Source organism: Pagrus major, chromosome 7 (assembly GCF_040436345.1).
Source record: "Pagrus major chromosome 7, Pma_NU_1.0".
Classification (NCBI taxonomy): Eukaryota; Metazoa; Chordata; class Actinopteri; order Spariformes; family Sparidae; genus Pagrus; species Pagrus major.
The window spans coordinates 21,493,048-21,514,161 of NC_133221.1; the positions used below are offsets into that span (position 1 = coordinate 21,493,048).

Genomic DNA, 21,114 nt, shown 5'->3' on the forward strand with positions numbered 1-21,114 from the left:
AAGCTTAGAGAAGGGATGAAGACGAAGTCGGCCAGTCGTGCATAACCGCACAGTTTTATTTTCCCTTTCAGAAGCAGAACACAACACCGGGCCTGGTGAACTCTGACTGGACACTGCTGCTGGCTAATAAACTCGTGCTATCTCCATCTCGTCTGTTACATTCACAGCTTATAGTCGCACTCACACGGTCTTCTCTCACACACCGTTTACCTCTCGCTCTCACTGTACGTCACACACGCACGCACCCCGAGCCCAAGCAACCGTCTTAAAGAGACAGGCAGCGCTGGCTGGTAACAAACCATCTGTCCCATCAACAACTCTGCTTGACTGCATATGAAAAAATAAGCTGATATTTAACTGGGGAGGAGAAGAAGCGCTGCTGCGTCCCTCTGTGTGTGCTCTCAGTCCGTGGTTCAGACGGGACGGGTCATAAAAACTATCATCCTGATCAATAACGGGTGGGATGAGAGGGGAGAAATACGTTAATGATGAAAATATTACTGACATGACCTGCAGCGATCCTCCAGCAGCAGAAACCATGTGTATCTGTACATTAACATGCACATTGCACAGGAGGAACAGCTGATAAACTTCTTTGATTATTTAAAACTCCTGACTCGTTTCCTTTGGAGAGTTTATAACTACAGCTTTTAGTTCTGATGATTAAATGAGCCACAATATTTGTCACAGTGACATGACTGCATTCATGGAAATGTTTAAAATAACTGAAAGCAACTTCTCAAATCATAAAGTCAGAGCGTATGAACAGTGTGAACCTGTGTAGGCGCATCTGATGGGTCCTTTAAATAGCAGGAAACAGTCTGAGCTTTAGACTTCAGACCAGCTTTTTGTTGGTCTATGGTGCTGTCGCTTTCTGCTGACTCAACATAACAATCCGCCATCAGTGCGCCTGACCACACCTCATTTTGAGACCAACGCGGCCAGGGGCGCAAAATAGAGTCCTTAATCTCATAAACATCTGTGAAAACAGCGTTTTGAAAGTTCAGTGTGAATGAACAGAGACACAGAGCAGATAAACAGGGCTGAGGAGGATGGGACTGGAGCCGAGCAGAAGGAATGAGCAGGTACTAGCGAGGTGGATATGGCAGAGCTGAGTCTTTGTAGGATTCTTATTTGCAGGATGGGATGCAGCTGATGTGGCTCCGCTCAGGTCCACTCACCTGTCTCCACTCAGGCAACCACCCACACACATACACACACAGACAGACAGACAGAGAGAGAGAGAGAGAGAGAGAGAGAGAGAGAGAGAGAGAGAGAGAGAGACTGCAGACGAGGTAGAGGTGGAGGGCATGAAAACTTTGGTCAGTCTTACATTTCATACTTCCAAACAGACGTGAAACATTTATTTTGTTTTCTGCCGACAATAAGAAGATATTTCATTTTGAAACTAAAATTTACAATGTGTTGAAGAAAGGTCCACAGACAGTACTGTGATGATACGTTTATGCTTTTATTCAAATGTCAAAGAACACAATAATAATATATTAAATGTGTACAAATAATTATTATTGCAAAGATTTGTCATCCAGCTTTGATAATCAGGATAAAAACATTCACTAAGTCTTTGAATTGCAGGTTTTGATACAGTAATTCTGTATGTCAACTAACTTGTTTAATGTGATGTTTAATAAAAGCAAACATTTCCACAATTTTCTCACAAATTAGTTCACTTTTTTAATCTAGTGTTTGAAAGAAATGGCACAAGTATTCTCTCACTGTCCATCACTGTGCATTTTGATTTAAATCCAGAAAAAAACATGCAGATGAAAAATTAATGAACCTTTTCTTATCAAAAAGATTGTTGTTGTTGCTGTTGTTGTGCAGTGTTGTCAATCAGCTTGAGTATAAAAGAGAAAGAAAATTTACTTTCATCAAGAAGTACTAATACACTGCTACTCAAGGCTATCATATAGTTGAAGAAAAAGGACTGTTTCCTGCTCACATGGTGAAAAGGAGATGACCACTGAAGGTGGTATGACGATTTAAATTGTCATACACCCATCTGTTAGTCCACAGACTGACAGACACAACATCTCCGACCTCTAGAAACAGCGTGACGCCATTAGAAGATTTCACACTATAGGACGGCTGATGCCCATATGCCATACAAATATGTTCTCCATTCTTGACCAACGCAGCAGCTGAAGGATGTGAAGCATGTCCAGCTCCAAATATGTGTAACTCAAAGTGGTAGGCTCCTCTCACTGGTGCAATGAAAAAACCTGTGGGACATTTTAAATGAAGAATCAACTGCTGCAACATCGGTCAACCAGGTTGATGTCAACATAGCATAAATGTGTGAATTTGAGTACCTGTGTTTGGGTTGTAGGCGTTTCCAATGTTAGTGATGACGTGTCTGAAGACCAGAGGAGTGTGTGTGTTAAATGGTCCAGTATGTCCAGAACCTGAAGCCAGCAGTGAAGCTGAGAAAGCCACCTGTTTGACTGAGAGAGAGAGAGAAAGGAACATTTAAAAAAATATTATATAACATGTATTGTATTGTATTGTTGTTCGATTACCTCAAACAGTGTTTCATTGATTGTTTGTTTTCTTCATCAGAGCCGTGATGTTCTCCACACAGTACCTTGAAGTTGCTGCTTCAGCTTCTCCACCTCAGTCTTCTGTTCTCTCAGTTGAGCTGCTTGTGCTTGAGAAATACAGTAAATGCCTGTATGTTAGTTTTTACTGCAACATCAATTTCCTTGGAAAGCTTCTGTAAATTGTTGAGTTACTGTTGTAGCCACATTAGCTGCATGACTCTATGGGATGTCACTGTCAGTCATTCAGTCAGTCCACCACTTTGACACAGACTGAAATATCTTGACAACTATTGGATAGATGAAATTTTTATTTATATTTTATCTACTCTGATCATCAGAGCAGGATTTCAATTAACACAATTAAGTTAACATTTGTGGTTTTCAGTGTCTTTCCAACTAAAACGTCTCAATAACTATTTGATGATAGTCATGAAATTTGGTACAGACATTCATGTTCTCCTCAGGATGAATAGTACATCCTCTGTCATCCCTCACCTTTTTATCTAGGCCACCATCAGGTCAACATCTTAATCAGTCCAATACTTTGGTTTATGACCAAACCTACAGATGCACACATCAGCCTATACTGTACTGTGTAATTGTGCTGATTAATATCTGTGAGCACATTCAATTGTGTATGAAGCTGTAATATTGTGGGACACTGTAACAGTGACCTCAGTTTGTTGCTGTAGTTGAAAAATGAAAGAATGAAACAATGCTATTGTTAAACTGACACACTGTGTACATTAAGAAGAACGTTATAAAGTCTCCCAGAAGCTTTTCTTTGACTCATCTTTACCTGCAGGTCATACTGCAAAACAGTTCAGTGTTACAACATTATACAAATCTGACTGAATCTGTTGTTGCTGTTGCTGAGGTGACACACTGCGGATATTTAGAAGAACTCTATAAAGTTTCACAGAATATTTTCTTTGACTCATCTTTGTCTGCAAGTCATATTGTAAAAAAAGTCATACTCTACCTTCATTCTCTCTCTGTAAGTGCCTCATCTCCACCCTCTGTTCAGCCAGCGAGGCGCTCATCTCTCTCAGCACAGCATGGATGTCTTGTGTACATCTCTGTTGTTGGTCAGCAGCATTTGTTGGTTCTCTTCTCTCAGCTTCAGTTTGCTTTCCAAGTGGAATAATTTGGTTGTCAGACTCTGTTTGAAGCTGAGCCGTGCAGAGAGAGCAGATCAGCAGCAACAGAGGAAAACACATTGTCATCTCCATTCTGAAAGTGGTGGTCTGTTCAGTTGTACTGTGTAGTTTCTGTGTTCATCTCAGCCTTAAATAGTGTCTGATGCTGATCAATCATTACCAGAAATATTATACGAGACATGTGCAGGAGATTTGGTTGATAACACTGATTATGTTGAGCATGTCATCAGGAAAACAACACTGAAAACACAGCACTCAAACATAAATGATTTATTAGAGTTACAAACACATTTTATTCACTACATGGTGGATACTCAAGAGTTAAAAGTTAAGTTAAAATCAGTTAACAGTCACATCATGGCTGATAAAGACAGAGGAAGACAGCATTAGATCAGTATAATTGTTAATGTCAATGAAGTTTAAGTGTGTAAACATTGAACATCATTATTTTGTGAAAACAACAAGTCATTGAAGGAGTAGCAAACAAAAGATTATCATCCCGACCTGTTCAAACACTAATGACACAGTCAGATGTAGTGACCTCCTTCAGGGTTGTTAACCGGCTGAGATCAGACGACTCATTACAGATGAGAGTTTTCTCTCTTTGCTTACTGAATAAATCCAGCGTGGTTTTAAAGTCTGACTCTTGAAGAGCAACAACACAACGTTAATTTATGTCATTTTCAGCACCGCCACATTTTTTCTTAACTGACATGAACGAGTCTCTCCCAAAACCAAAGACAAGTGCTGAAACATTAAGTCATAAGATGACACAGTGTTGAGCTTCTGAACTGAAAATAGATCAGAGTGACTGTTGATTGAGCTTTAATCCCATCAACATCTGTGACAACAGCTATTTAAGATTTGAATGTGAATTAACAGACAGAAAGAAATATTACAGGAAGATTATAGTTTAAAAAAACATGGTGATCAAAATACAACTACTATGTGTACTGAATAATCTGGTCACTATAAGTTCATTAATGAGAACAAAACAGTCAGTTTCAGTCACAATATAATTCCTCACTGTGCATATAAAAGTACAATTTATGTTTGAGTAGTGGGTTTAACAGTTGTCCAATCTTAAATTACTTTTGGTGAATCTTAAATTCTGTACCCCCAAACTGATAAGACACATTTATTTGCTTCTCTGCTCACAATAAGAGGATATTTCATTTGAAAGAAATGTATCGTGTTGAAGAAAAGACACAGACAGTAATGCAATGATATCTTTATGCTTTTATTCAAATGCACAAGAACACAATAATAATAAGTTTAATATGTACAAATGATTGTTGCTGCAAACCTTTGTCATCCAGCCTTCATAATCATAACAAAATAGAGTAATTCTGTATGTCAACATACTTAGATACTTAAGAAAAAGCAAACATTTCCACAACTTTCTCACAAATTAGTTCACTTCTCTAATCTAGTCTTTGAAATAATGTCACAAGTTCTCTAGCTGTCCATCACTGTGCATATTCTGTAAATCAGAATAATAAAAATGAAAAATTCATAAACCTTTTCTGATCAATAAGATTGTTGTTGTTGTCAATCAGCTGTCATATAAAAGAGAAAGAAATGACACATCTATCAAGAAGTAGTGATACACACTACAGTGTGGGCAGATTTTCATATAGTTGAAGAAAAAGGACTGTTTCCTGCTCACATGGTGAAAAGCAGATGACCACTGAAGGTGGTATGGCGACTTTCACTGTCATATATCCTTGTGTTGGCCCAGTGACGCATAAACACAACATCTCCAACCTCTAGAAGCAACGTGACGCCATTGGAAGATTTCGCTCCACCGGACGGCTGATGTTCATATGCCATAAAAATATGTTGTCCATTCTTGACCAACGTAGCAGCTGAAGGATGTGAAGCATGTCCCCATCCAAATATGTAGAACTCAAAGTGGTAGGCTCCTCTCACTGGTGTAGTGAAAAAACCTGTGGTGTATTTTAAATGAAGAATCAACTGCTGCAACATCTGTCAACTGGATAGATGTCGACATAGCCAAAAATTCAACTTAATTATTTAATTTTGTGAATGTGAGTACCTGTGTTTGGGTTGTAGGCATTTCCTATGTTTGTCACAACATGTCTGAACACCAGAGGAGTGTGTGTGTTAAATGGTCCAAAAGTTCCAGAACCTGACGCCAGCAGTGAAGCTGAGAAAGCCACCTGTTTGACTGAGAGAGAGAAACATACTTGTTTTAAAGTGACTGATGTTACAGCAACGATGAGCATGTTTCAAAATGAAGTTATCTAAAGGCACATATTATTCTCTGTGTTTTTGTGCTATTCACATCAGATAAGGTTTTACATTAGACAAATATTATGAGAACTAAACTGTTTAAATATTGAATTGCTGGTTTAGTTTTCAGTCTTACCTTCTCCATCTCTCTTTAGAGCCTCCACCTGGTTTTCTGTGACATTAGTCCTGGCTTTAATGGAGATCAGCTCTGATGTTTGTGCTGGAATTAATCGAAAAAGTGGCAAAAGTGTCTCCAATGAAAACAATCTTTGATGGTGAAAAATATTTAATTATCACTGTTTTCATTACAATGTGCTTGTCTCTAATTTGTCAGGGATTCACTGCCAACGTGGAACGTTGTTGTTGTTGAGCGGGGAAATACTTTGTCTGCAACAGTGTTTGGGTGGATGGTGCACGTCAAGTAGAATCCACATCAATGACATGACCTAAGGTTTCCCAGCAGAACACTGCATTTTAACAAGATGATCAATCTCATTCACTTTACCTCTTAGTCCTTTTAATAGTGTCTGATCTGTGTATGTTGGAATGTAGTTCTCAATCCTTGAACTTTTATTCTTACTAAAATGTGCATTATCGAAGGTCAAAATCATGTATAAAATCACCTGATGGCTGATAACACTAACAGGTAAGAAAGACAGCATCAGATCAATATAATTGTCATCCTCACTGAAGTTTGAGAGTGTAAACATCAAACGACCTGACATGAAAAACAAGTCATTAAAGCAGCAAACTAAAAATGATCAGCCTGACCTGTTCAAACATTAACGACACAGTCAGATGTAGTGACCTCCCTCAGGTTGTTAATTGGCTGAGATCACATCAGAAACACATGTTAGATGAGTAATAAAGAACATTTTTCTCTCTTTGCTTCCTCAATAAATCCAGCACTATAATAAAGTCTGACTTTGGAAGAGCAACAACACATTTAACAACAACACCCACTGACAGACAAGTGCAAAGTCATAAAGTCGTAAAATGACAAGTGTAAAACTTCTTAACTGAAATAATGGATCAGAGTGGCTGTTGATCAGATTTATGGGCCTTTTTAAACGGTCTGAAGTGCAGCACATTTAGTGCGTTTAGGGCGTGTCCAAGTCCATTTTGCTGGTTAAACTGTGGATAATCTGGGCGGCGCACTGTGCAAAGAGGTGGGTTTTTATGAATTAGTCATGGGTGTGTTTTTGGGCCTAACATGAACCTCTCTCATTCCCTTCAAGAGCCAGGTGGTCCAGGGCCTGCACATATTAAACTGTGACACTCTTCTTTGCTGAGGGAAAGCGATGTGATCTTCGGCTGCTGGACCCTCTGCCTTTTCACAACCATCTGTCCCAACAACAACTTTGTTTGACTGCATATGAAAAAATAAGCTGATATTTAACTGAGGAGGAGGAGAAGGAGGAGAAGGAGGAGCGCTGCTGCGTCCCTCTGTGTGTGCTCTCAGTCCGTGGATCAGGCGGGACGGGTCATAAAAACTATCATCCTGATCAATAACGGGTGGGATGAGAGGGGAGAAATACGTTAATGATGAAAATATTAATGACATGACCTACAGCGATCCTCCAGCAGCAGAAACCATGTGTATCTGTACATGAACTTGCACATTGCACACGAGGAACAGCTGATGAACTTCTTTGATTATTTAAAACTCCTGACTCGTTTCCTTTGGAGAGTTTATAACTATAGCTTTTAGTTCAGATGACTAAATGGGCCACAATATTTGTCACAGTGACATGACTGCGTTCATGGAAATGTTTAAAATAACTGAAAGCAACTTCTAAAGTCATAAAATCAGAGCGTATGAACGGTGTGAACCCGTCTGTGTAGGTGCATCTGATGCGTCCTTTAAATAGCAGGAAATAGTCTGAGCTTTAGACTTCAGACCAGCTTTTTGTTGGTCTATGGCGCTGTCGCTTTCCGCTGACTCAACCTAGCAATCTGACCACACCTCATTTTGAGACCAATGCAGCCAGGGGCGTAAAATAGAGTCCTTAATCTCATAAACATCTGTGACAATAGCTTTTCAAAAGTTCAGTGTGAATGAACACAGACACAGAGCAGATAAACAGGGCTGAGGAGGATGGGACTGGAGCCGAGCAGAAGGAATGAGCAGGTACTACGATCTAGCAAGGTGGATATGGCAGAGCTGAGTCTTTGTAGGATTCTTATAGAAGACAAGACTGAGAAAACTCTGTTGACTGTTGCTAAACTGACACACTGTGCACATTAAGAAGAATGTTATAAAGTCTCCCAGAAGCTTTTCTTTGACTCATCTTTACCTGCAGGTCATACTGCAAAGCGAGCAATGTCACTGATCTGAACTCACCCTGGAAACAACAATGTGACCAACATGTTCTGGATTTTCGTGCTATCCACCATTTTAGGTAAGTTTTGAAATGATGCTCAGATTTTTAGCATCAAGCTCTTCAAGTATTTTCTTTTCTGGTTTAGTTTTCAGTCTTACCTTTTCCATCTCTCTTTAGAGCCTCCACCTGGTTTTCTGTGACATTAGTCCTGGCTTTAATGGAGATCAGCTCTGCTGTTTGTGCTGGAAAAAAGTCAGATCATGACATATTTGTGTCTGATGAAACAATGTTTTACAGTTTCATATTTATAAGTATTTAATCATTACTGTATTTATCAAGGTTTGCTTTGGCCATTGGGCATTTATATCATACTGGGGGGGCGGGACTTATATATAGCACTTATAAATGATCTTATGGTCCAATATTACACTTTTGTTATCGTAGCCAAAATATTCTCCACACTGTACCTTTAAGTTGTTGCTTCAACTTGTCAACCTCAGTCTTCTGTAACTCCAGTACTCTCAGTTTAGCTCCTTGCACTTGATTAAAGAAATAAATGTGTGCATGTTAGTTTTCATGTACTGCATCATCATTTTCCTTGAGAAACTTGACAAATTGTTGATTTACTTTTGTAGCCACGTAAACTGCATGACTCTGTGGGATGGCACTGTTGGTTATTCAACCACTTTGGCCCGGACTGAAATATCTTCACAACTATTTTATCTGGGAAATTTTGTACAGACATTTTGGTCCCCAGCGGATTGATTTTTCTGCCATCAGCAGGACATTTTTTTGCTTAGTCAACTGTTGTCACAACGACTGGGCAGATCAGCATGATAGACATGTTCACCACAGGATGGATTGTAAGAACTTTGCTGATCTTCTGACATTTCATCTGCAGCCATCATCAGCTCAAAATTTCAATTTGTGGTTTTAAGTGTCTTTCCAACTAACTTCTAACTTTTCATCTATAATGCTAAATAATGCTTGTATCAACTTCTGCTGTACTTTATGTTAGTGCTACTTAGGGTTCAAGCTGAATATTGTTTTTGTGTCAGTTTAAAATTATTGGTCTCGTGTCACCGCTCAAAGTCCCATGAATTGGAATTAACTAGACACATGAAACTTGGCCTGGTGTGCAAATGCTTCTCAAGAAATATGAACCAAATTGGTAGTGGTGCTATTATAAATGCAATTTCTGAAAGGCCATAGCCCAAACACAGTAAGTCCAGTTGACTTGAAGTCCAGCTCAAAGTGCTCTATGTGAAAAGTCTCCAGGAGCATCTGGGGCTGCAATAATGGATTTTGTGCTAGTTAGCATGCACTGAAAAACAGTAAAGTGACATCTATTTTTTCATATTTGACTCAAACAACACCAAATTAGGCATACAGCTTCTTGGGACTAAGAATTTTTTTTAAATGATTACGAATGTCGAACAACATGGTTGCTTTCACTCTAAATACCCTTGCAAAGGGCGAGTCTGAATGAATTGGCCATAACTCAACCATTCATCCAATCATCATAAAACTCAGTAGACAATATCTTCAGGCTGTGTTTTGAAAAAGGTCAACCAAAGCATTTTGAAATGCAAATAACAAAATGTGTACCTCAAAACCTGGTGACCAGATTGTCACAAATCTCGCCAAAACTGTTGTTGCTGTTGCTAAGCTTACACACTGCGGAAAGTTTGACAGAAGCTTTTCTTTGACTCATCTTTGTCTGCAAGTCGAATTGTAAAAAAGTCATACTCTACCTTCATTCTCTCTCTGTAAGTGTCTCATCTCCACCCTCTGTTCAGCCAGCGAGGCGCTCATCTCTCTCAGCACAGCATGGATGTCTTGTGTACATCTCTGTTGTTGGTCAGCAGCATTTGTTGGTTCTCTTCTCTCAGCTTCAGTTTGCTTTCCAAGTGGAATAATTTGGTTGTCAGACTCTGTTTGAAGCTGAGCCATGCAGAGAGAGCAGATCAGCAGCAATAGAGGAAAACACATTGTCATCTCCATTCTCAAAGTGGCGGTCTGTTCAGTTGTACTGTGTCGTTTCTGTGTTCATCTCAGCCTTAAATAGTGTCTGATGCTGATCAATCATTACCAGAAATTAGCGGAAAAGACACACGTGCAGATCTGTTTGATAACACTGATAACTTGAATGATGTCATCAGGAAAACACAAATATAAATGATTATTTGAGTGCCTGTATGTTGGCATGTAGCTCACAGAGTGACTGTAAACAATAAGAGGTGGATATTTCATTTTGAAACAAAAGCAAACTTTTCTTTAATCTCCACAAATATCAGTGCAATAATATGTGTATGATTTATTCAAATGTAAAAGATTAAAAATATAATAATATTTACCCTAAACCTCTGAAAACTATACAGACATTTTGGTCCCCAGCGGATTGATTTTTCTGCCATCAGCAGGACATTTTTTTGCTCTGTCAACTGTTGACTGAGACATGTTCACCACAGGATGGATTGTAAGAACTTTGCTGATCTTCTGACATTTCATCTGCAGCCATCATCAGCTCAAAATTTCCATTCTCAAAGTGCCAGTCTGTTCAGTTCTACTGTGTAGTTTCTGTGTTCATCTCAGCCTTAAATAGTGTCTGATGCTGATCAATCATTACCAGAAATATTATATGAGACATGTGCAGGAGATTTAGTTAATAACACTGATTATGTTGAGCATGTCATCAGGAAAACAACACTGAAAACACAGCACTCAAACATAAATGATTTATTAGTAGCTGTATGTCTGAATGTAGCTCCAAAATCCAAAATCATCTTCACTCTTAAAATTCAAAGAGTTTGTTTTAATATCTGGCTCAGTGTTGTGTTTGTCACTAACACAGGAAAGCTATAATTGTCAACGTCAATGAAGTTTAAGTTTGTAAACATTGAACATCATTATTTTGTGAAAACAACAACAAGTCATTGAAGGAGTAGCAAACAACAGATTATCATCCCGACCTGTTCGAACATTAATGACACAGTCAGATGTAGTGACCTCCTTCAGGATGTTAATCGGCTGTCGTCACTCACCTTTTTATCTAGGCCACTATCAGGTCAACATCTTAATCAGTCCAGTACTTTGGTTTATGACCAAACCTATAGATGCACACATCAGCCTATACTGTACTTTGTAATTGTGCTGATTAATATCTGTGAGCACGCTGGTCTTGTTCTGTTTCTGTCCTTCAATTGTGTATGAAGCTGTAATATTGTAGGACACTGTAACAGTGACCTCAGTTTGTTGCTGTAGTTGAAAAAATGGAAGAAACAAAAGATTTTAAAAGGTGTAGAAGACAAGGATTTTTAGACTGAGAAAATTCTGTTGCTGTTGTTAAACTGACACACTGTGTACATTAAGAAGAACGTTATAAAGTCTCCCAGAAGCTTTTCTTTGACTCATCTTTGCCTGCAGGTCATACTGCAAAACAGTTCAGTGTTACAACATTATACAAAAACCTCCTGTAACAAAGCAGTGGTTCTTATTGGTATAACTTCCCTCACTACCTTACATACTACTTTACCTTCATTCTCTCTCTGTAAGTGCCTCATCTCCACCCTCTGTTCAGCCAGCGAGGCGCTCATCTCTCTCAGCACAGCATGGATGTCTTGTGTACATCTCTGTTGTTGGTCAGCAGCATTTGTTGGTTCTCTTCTCTCAGCTTTAATTTGCTTTCCAAGTGGAATAATTTGGTTGTCAGACTCTGTTTGAAGCTGAGCTGTGCAGAGAGAGCAGATCAGCAGCAACAGAGGAAAACACATTGTCATCTCCATTCTCAAAGTGGCGGTCTGTTCAGTTGTACTGTGTATTTTCTGTGTTCATCTCACCCTTAAATAGTGTCTGATGCTGATCAATCATTACTAGAAATGACCAGAAAAGAGACACGTGCAGATCAGTTTGATAACACTGATCACATGGAGCGTGTCATCAGAAAAACATCACTGATAACACAGCACACAAAGATGAATGATTTATTAGAACCTGTACACCCATCAGTCAGAACATTAAAAAGACTAATAGGTGAAATAAAAAACATTGATCACCTTTTTACAATGAAATGTGCTGGGAAACCTTCGTCCTGATATTCATGTGGATGCCATCAGTTTGATAGCACTGATCACATGGAGGTGCCAAGTCGACACCTTGAATACTTTGATACCTTTCTCTGGCCATTCCTGAGCAGTTTGTAACAGGGCACATTGTGCTGCTCGGGGAGCCACTGCCAACGTGGAACATTGTTGTTGTTGAGCGGGGAAATACTTTGTCTGCAACAGTGTTTGGGTGGGTGGTGCACGTCAGCTAGCATCCACATCAATGACATGACCTAAGGTTTCTCAGCAGAACACTGCATTTTAACAACATGATCAATATTATTCACTTCTACCTCTTAGTCCCTTTAATATTGTGGCTGATCTGTGTATGTTGGAATGTAGCTCTCAATCCTTGAACCATTTTTCTATCTAAAATGTGCATTATCGAAGGTCAAAATCATGTATAGAATCACCTCATGGCTGATAACACTGACAGGTAAGAAAGACAGCATCAGATCAATATAATTGTCATCCTCACTGAAGTTTGAGACTGTAAACATCGAACGACCTGACATGAAAAACAAGCCATTAAAGGAGTAGCAAACAAAAAATGATCAGCCTGACCTGTTCAAACATTAACGACACAGTCAGATGTAGTGACCTCCCTCAGGTTGTTAATTGGCTGAGATCACATCAGAAACACATGTTAGATGAGTAATAAAGAACATTTTTCTCTCTTTGCTTCCTCAATAAATCCAGCATGATAATAAAGTCTGACTTTGAAAGAGCAACAACACATTTAACAACAACATCCACTGACAGACAAGTGCAAAGTCATAAAGTCATAATATGACAAGTGTAAAACTTCTTAACTGAAAAAATGGATCAGAGTGGCTGTTGATCAGATTTAATCTCATAAACATCTGTGACAACAGCTTTTCAAAAGTTCAATGTGAATGAACAGAGACACAGAGCAGATAAACAGGGCTGAGGAGGATGGGACTGGAGCCGAGCAGAAGGAATGAGCAGGTACTACAATCTAGCGAGGTGGATATGGCAGAGCTGAGTCTTTGTAGGATTCTTATTTGCAGGATAGGATGCAGCTGATGTGGCTCCGCCCAGGTCCACTCACCTGTCTCCACTCAGGCAACCACCCACACACATACACAGAGAGAGAGAGAGAGACTGCAGATGAGGTAGAGGTGGAGGGCATGAAAACTTTGGTCAGTCTTACATTTCATAATTCCAAACAGACGTGAAAAATTTATTTTGTTGTCTGCCAACAATAAGAAGATATTTCATTTTGAAACTAAAATTTACAATGTGAAGAAGAAAGGTCCACAGACAGTACTGCAATGATATGTTTATGCTTTTATTCAGATGTAAAAAAAACACAATAACAATATATCTACTACGTACTAATAATTATTATTGCAAAGATTTGTCATCCAGCTTTGATAATCAGGATAAAAACATTAACTGAGTCTTTGATTTGCAGGTTTTGATACAGTAATTCTGTATGTCAACTTACTTGTTTAATGTGATGTTTGATAAAAGCAAACATTTCCACAATTTTCTCACAAATTAGTTCACCTCTCTAATTTAGTGTTTGAAAGAAATGGCACAACTATTCTCTCACTGTCCATCACTGTGCATTTTGATGTAAATCCAGAAAAAAACATGCAGATTAAAAATTAATGAACCTTTTCTTATCAAAAAGATTGTTGTTGTTGTTGTTTTGCAGTCTTGCCAATCAGCTTGAGTATTAAAGAGAGAGAAACTTAACTTTCATCAGGAAGTACTAATACACTGCTACTGTGTGGTCAGGTCTATCATATGGTTGAAGAAAAAGGGATGTTTCCTGCTCACATGGTGAAAAGCAGATGACCACTGAAGGTGGTATGATGATTTAAATTGTCAAGCACCCATGAGTTAGTCCACAGATGGACAGACACAACATCTCCGACCTCTAGAAGCAGCGTGACGCCATTAGAAGATTTCACAGAATAGGACGGCTGATGCCCATATGCCATACAAACATGTTCTCCATTCTTGACCAACATTGCACCTGAATGATGTGAAGCATGTCCAGCTCCACGTATGTGTAACTCAAAGTGGTAGGCTCCTCTCACTGGTGCAATGAAAAAACCTGTGGGACATTTTAAATGAAGAATCAACTGCTGCAACATCTGTCAACCAGGTTGATGTCAACATAGCATAAATGTTTGAATTTGAGTACCTGTGTTTGGGTTGTAGGCGTTTCCAATGTTAGTGATGATGTGTCTGAAGACCAGAGGAGTGTGTGTGTTAAATGGTCCAACAGTTACAGAGCCTGAAGCCACCAGTGAAGCTGAGAAAGCCACCTGTTTGACTGAGAGAGAGAGGGAGAGAGTGAGAGAGAGAGAGAGAGAATAATGTCATTGCTCTAAACTCACTGTAGAAACACCAACATGATCAACATCTTCTGGATTTTTGTTCTGCAACATTTTTCTTTTTTCTTTTCTTCCTTCTTCAGACCTTGATGATGTATTGTGAACACTGTTTGTGTAGAACAGCGAAGGCTGAAGTCGCACCACCACCACCATTGTTATAACTCCACTGTGGTTACACCCCGCCTTTCCGAAACCCCGCTGTTCCGAAAATAGACTTCCATTCTTCGTAATGGCGGGGTATCCCATTTTTTCTAAAGACCCCGCTATTCCGAAAAGGCTATTGGGGAACCCTTGACCCTAACCCTATTGGGAAGTAATTGGAACTTGAAAGTCGGATTCGGAACAGCAGTGTTTCGGAGTGGAAGGCCGTCCCCCTCCACTGTACATAGTCGAATCTGCCCCAAACCTCACATGTTTGATGAGAGTCCTGAAGACATTGACGTGCTAATATTCTGTTACAGTCAAAGCGCCACCAAGTGTTACATGTCACATATCTATCACTCCTACATCTACACAAAACTCCCTGGTGCCACTATCTCAACCCAACAGGAAGTCAGCCATTTTGAATCCTACCGCTCATTTTTAGCAGTTTGCACGTGTTGTATTTTAACAAACTCCTCCTACAGCTTTAACCTGATCAACTTTAAGTTTTCACTGGCCAATCTTAACACCTTTATGATATAAATGTATTAAAAGCTTGAGTTTCATTGAACACTGTTGAAGTTGTTGTAACTCAATTGAACATGATTGAATCTGCACCAAACTTCACGTTTGATAAGAGTCCTGTTCTGAGCACATTTACATGCCAATATTCAGTTACACTAACAATGCCCCCTCAAATTTCATGAGAAAAATCCCAAAGGCCTTGATGATGGTATATAGTTAAGATTCTGATTTCTCCTTGGATGGCGATTCAGTGGCAAGGAATCATTCACCATGAAAAAGGAAGTACCAATAACTTCTGTGTAATTGGTCCAATCTTTCCCAAATTGTCACATATTTAATCAGGATCCCGCTGAAAACACTTCAATGCCAATTAGCAGGTATAGTCACTGCGCCACCTGACAACAGGAAGTAAGCATTTTCTAACAACCATTGACATAAAATTGACATCATGACATATTCGTCTCTGATGAAAACATTCGATCATTAAGGGTTTAATCATCACTGTCTTTGTCAAGGTTTGCTTTGGTCATTGAACATTTAGATATTATCTTAGAAAAAACACTTTGTGTCATGAAAATTGAGCCAAATGCAACAGAATGTATTGAAGTGTTTTTACTGAAAGTGTTTCATTGTCCAGATTCATTTTAGCTTATGATACACTATTATAATTCACTTTCATTATTAGAGCCATGATGTTCTCCACACAGTACCTTGAAGCTCTTGCTTTAGCTTCTCCACCTCAGTCTTCTGCTTCTCCAGCTCAGTCTTCTGCTTCTCCAGCTCAGTCTTCTGTTCGTTCAGTTGACTTGCACTTCAAACAATATAAAAATCATTTGCAACATAAGTAGACAAGCTTTTTTATTGTTTTTTTTTATTTGTAGATATATTGATTTTGTAGATAGTAACATGCTGTGTGATCCTTCACCTTTCTTATCTAGGCCACCATCAGGTCAACGTCTTAATCAGTCCAATACTTTGGTTTATGACCAAACCTACAGATGCACACATCAGCCTATACTGTACTTTGTAATTGTGCTGATTAATATCTGTGAGCACATTCAATTGTGTATGAAGCTGTAATATTGTAGGACACTGTAACAGTGACCTCAGTTTGTTGCTGTAGTTGAAAAATGAAAGAAAGAAAGAGTTTAAAAGGTGTAGAAGACAAGGATTTTTAGACTGAGAAAATTCTGTTGCTGTTGTTAAACTGACACACTGTGTACATTAAGAAGAACGTTATAAAGTCTCCCAGAAGCTTTTCTTTGACTCATCTTTACCTGCAGGTCATACTGCAAAACAGTTCAGTGTTACAACATTATACAAATCTCACCAAAACTGTTGTGGCTGTTGCAAAGCTGCCATACTGAGAATATTTAGAAAAACTCTATACATTTTCACAGAATCTTTTCTTTGACTCATCTTTGTCTGCAAGGCATATTGTAAAAAAAAGTCATAATCTACCTTCATTCTCTTTCTGTAAGTGCCTCATCTCCACCCTCTGTTCAGCCAACAAGGCGCTCATCTCTCTCAGCACAGCATGGATGTCTTGTGTACATCTCTGTTGTTGGTCAGCAGCATTTGTTGGTTCTCTTCTCTCAGCTTCAGTTTGCTTTCCAAGTGGATTAATTTGGTTGTCAGACTCTGTTTGAAGCTGAGCTGTGCAGAGAGAGCAGATCAGCAGCAACAGAGGAAAACACGTTGTCATCTCCATTCTCAAAGTGGCGGTCTGTTCAGTTCTACTGTGTAGTTTCTGTGTTCATCTCAGCCTTAAATAGTGTCTGATGCTGATCAATCATTACCAGAAATTACCAGAAAAGAGACACGTGCAGATCTGTTTGATAACACTGATCACATGGAGCATGTCATCAGAATACTGAAAACACAGCACTCAAACATAAATGATTTATTAGAACCTGTACACCCATCAGTCAGAACATTAAAAAGACTAATAGGTGAAGTGAAAAACATTGATCACCTTGTTACAATGAAATGTGCTGGGAAACCTTGGGTCCTGATATTCATGTGGATGCCACTTGATGTGCACCACCCACCAGAACACTGTTGCAGACCAAGTATGATCGGACTTGTTCCGGCTCAGACCATGGATGCTTGATTGGACTGGGATCTGGGAAACTTGGAGGCCAAGTCGACACCTTGAATACTTTGTTACGTTTCTCTGGCCATTCCTGAGCAGTTTGAAACAGGGCACATTGTCCTGCTCAGGGAGCCACTGCCAACGTGGAACGTTGTTGTTGTTGAGCGGGCAAATACTTTGTCTGCAACAGTGTTCGGGTGGGTGGTGCACATCAAGTAGCATCCACATCAATGACATGACCTAAGGTTTCCCAGCAGAACACTGCATTTGAAAAAGATGAATCCTTGAACCATTCTTTTTACTAAAATGTGCATTATCGAAGGTCAAAATCATGTATAAAATCACCTCATGGCTGATAACACTGACAGGTAAGAAAGACAGCATCAGATCAATATAATTGTCATCCTCACTGAAGTTTGAGAGTGTTAACATTGAACGACCTGACATGAAAAACAAGTCATTAAAGGAGTAGCAAACAAAAAATGATCAGCCCGACCTGTTCAAACATTAATGACACAGTCAGATGTAGTGACCTCCCTCAGGTTGTTAATTGGCTGAGATCACATCAGAAACACATGTTAGATGAGTAATAAAGAACATTTTTCTCTCTTTGCTTCCTCAATGAATCCAGCACGATAATAAAGTCTGGCTTTGGAAGAGCAACAACACATTTAACAACATCCACTGACAGACAAGTGCAAAGTCATAAAGTCATAATATTACAAGTGTAAAACTTATCTACTGGAAATGGATCAGAGTGGCTGTTGATCAGCTTTAGGGCCTTTTTAGACGGTCTATAGTGCAGCGCTAGTACGTTTAGTGTTTGTTTGTCCAAGTCTATTTTGCTGGTTAAACGGCCGATAATCTGGGAGACGTACAGCGCAAAAATGTGGTATTTATGAAAGTAAATCAAAACAACGTGAGTGACTTCTCCCATTCCCTTTAAGGTCTCCGAGGTGCTCAGGGCCTGCACATGTTAAACTGTGACACTCTTCTTTGCTGAGGGAAAGGGATATGATCTTCGGCTGCTGGACCCTCTAACTTTTCACAACCATCTCTCCCATCAACATCTCTGCTTGATTGCATATGAAAAAATAAGCTGATATTTAACTGAAGAGGAGGAGGAGCGATGCTGCGTCCCACTGTGTGTGCTCTCAGTCCGTTGTTCAGGCGGGACGGGTCATAAAAACTATCATCCTGATCAATAACGGGTGGGATGAGAGGGGAGAAATACGTTAATGATGAAAATACACAAGGAACAGCTGATGACTTCTTTGATTATTTAAAACTCCTGACTTGTTTCCTTTGGAGAGTTTATAACTACAGCTTTTAGTTCTGATGATTAAATGAGCCACGATATTTGTCACAGTGACATGACTGCATTCATGGAAATGTTTAAAATAACTGAAAGCAACTTCTCAAATCATAAAGTCAGAGCGTATGAACAGTGTGAACCCGCCTGTGTAGGTGCATCTGATGCGTCCTTTAAATAGCAGCAAACAGTCTGAGCTTTAGACTTCAGACCAGCTTTTTGTTGGTCTATGGCGCTGTCGCTTTCCGCTGACTCAACATAACAATCCACCATCAGTGCGCCTGACCACACCTCATTTTGAGACCAACGCGACCAGGGGCGTAAAGTAGAGACCTTAATCTCATAAACATCTGTGACAACAGCATTTTGAACGTTCAATGTGAATGAACAGAGACACAGAGCAGATAAACAGGGCTGAGGAGGATGGGACTGGAGCCGAGCAGAAGGAATGAGCAGGTACTACGATCTAGCGAGGTGGATATGGCAGAGCTGAGTCTTTGTAGGATTCTTATTTGCAGGATAGGATGCAGCTGATGTGGCTCCGCCCAGGTCCACTCACCTGTCTCCACTCAGGCAACCACCCACACACATACACACACAGACAGAGAGAGAGAGAGAGAGAGAGAGAGAGAGAGAGAGAGAGAGAGAGAGACTGCAGACGAGGTAGAGGTGGAGGGCATGAAATCTTTTGGTCAATCTTACATTTCATACTTCCAAACAGACGTGAAACATTTATTTTGTTTCCTGTTGACAATAAGAAGATATTTCATTTTGAAACTAAAATTTACAATGTGTTGAAGAAAAGTCCACAGACAGTACTGTGATGATACGTTTATGCTTTTATTCAAATGTAAATGAACACAATAACAGTATATTTAATATGTACAAATAATTATTGGTGCAAAGATTTGTCGTCCAGCTTTGATAATCAGGATAACATTAAATGAGTCTTGGATTTGCAGGTTTTGATACAGTAATTCTGTATGTCAACTTACTAAGATGTTTACAAAAAAGCGGACATTTCCACAATTTTCTCACAAATTAGTTCACTTCTTAAATCTTGTGTTTGGAAAAATGGCACAAATATTCTCTCACTGTCCATCACTGTGCATTTTGATTTAAATACAGAAAAAACATGCAGATGACAAATTAATGTAGCTTTTCTCATCAAAAAGATTGTTGTTGTTGTTGTTGTCAATCAGCTTCAGTACAAAAGGGAGAAATTTAACTTTCATCAAGAAGTACTGCTACTGTGTGGTCAGGTTTTCATACAGTTGAAGAAAAAGGGCTGTTTCCTGCTCACATGGTGAAAAGCAGATGACCACTGAAGGTGGAATGATGATTTTCATCGTTTCACGTTACAGAACACACAGCCCTCCCCCACATTATGATCCTCTTTAGACCGAAACACATTTGTTGCCAGGGCCCCATGTAACACCCCCCACTGCAGATCCCCTGACCTCTTAGCCAGAGGGAGATTATACAGCACCCTCCACCTAAACCCTGCCATCATCTGTCCGTCGAGGTATGGGCTCCTCCCATATCCACGGTCCTGGCCCCACTCCCAATTCTCGAACATGCCTTAGCATCCACCAGCTCTTTAGGGCCGCACCATAGAACGGCAGCAGCCCCATGATGTCCATAGCCCCTGGATTCATAAGGAAGAGCTGTCGGTCCAGCCCAGTGCCACTAGCCCTTCGCAACAGCACTCATCTTGGGTCACCCCAGCAGATATCTGCACGATACAGCAGCCTGAAAGCTGCCACTCTGCTTTCCAAGTCCACCAGCCCTTGTCCACCCTCATGTACCGGCAGATACAGCACTGCAGCTCTGCGCCAGTGATGACCGGACCAGAAAAAATCCACCTCTAAGTCCTCTGTAGCCTCTCCAACAGGCCGGCAGGTGGATTAAGAATCGGCAGCTTGTGCCACAGTGAAGAAGGCACCAAATTGTTAATTATAAATGTGCGAACTCTGTAGGGGACCTGAGAGACGATCCACCTCCACTTTGCCAGCCTGGTGGTTATGGCTGACAAGGTCCCCTCCCAGTTCCTACTGACCCAGCCCTCCAAGCCCAGGTACACCCCTAAAACCTTCAACCCCTCCCTGTTCCACCCCATACTCCTGGTAGCTGTGGGACCTCCGACTGCCCCCACCCCCTATAATAGGGGCATTAAACCCCAATTCTAGCTCGACTCCACCCTGAACCTTCCTATGCAGCAAGGCTAGCAAAGGCTCAATGGCCACTGTATATAGTTGCCCTGAT

The 21,114-nt window shown here is 40.0% G+C and overlaps 1 protein-coding gene and 1 long non-coding RNA gene across 2 annotated transcripts; both read right to left on the reverse strand.

Moving 5' to 3' along the window:
• Positions 1 to 8,463: 8,463 nt before the first annotated feature.
• Positions 8,464 to 11,966, reverse strand: LOC140999168 (uncharacterized). The gene is made up of 3 exons (XR_012179480.1): positions 11,837 to 11,966; positions 8,769 to 8,840; positions 8,464 to 8,543 (listed from the first exon to the last, which is right to left on the reverse strand). It is a non-coding gene; the product is annotated as an uncharacterized lncRNA (long non-coding RNA).
• A 2,243-nt stretch (positions 11,967 to 14,209) lies between these two features.
• LOC140999421 (complement C1q-like protein 2) lies at positions 14,210 to 20,428 on the reverse strand. The gene is made up of 4 exons (XM_073469790.1): positions 20,310 to 20,428; positions 16,153 to 16,253; positions 14,584 to 14,715; positions 14,210 to 14,493 (listed from the first exon to the last, which is right to left on the reverse strand). The coding sequence occupies exons 1-4, from the start codon at positions 20,426 to 20,428 to the stop codon at positions 14,210 to 14,212; spliced, it is 636 nt and encodes a 211-aa protein (XP_073325891.1).
• Positions 20,429 to 21,114: the final 686 nt, after the last annotated feature.

What these genes read in the sequence shown, in the direction of transcription:
- LOC140999421 (XM_073469790.1), bottom strand. Translation starts at nt 20,428, where the DNA reads ATGTTCGAGAATTGGGAGTGGGGCCAGGACCGTGGATATGGGAGGAGC. An exon ending in AATCTCCCTCTGGCTAAGAG is followed by an intron (nt 16,254 to 20,309) that starts GTCAGGGGATCT and finishes TATTGTTTGAAG; the next exon opens with TGCAAGTCAACTGAACGAAC. An exon ending in CGCCTACAACCCAAACACAG is followed by an intron (nt 14,494 to 14,583) that starts GTACTCAAATTC and finishes AATGTCCCACAG; the next exon opens with GTTTTTTCATTGCACCAGTG.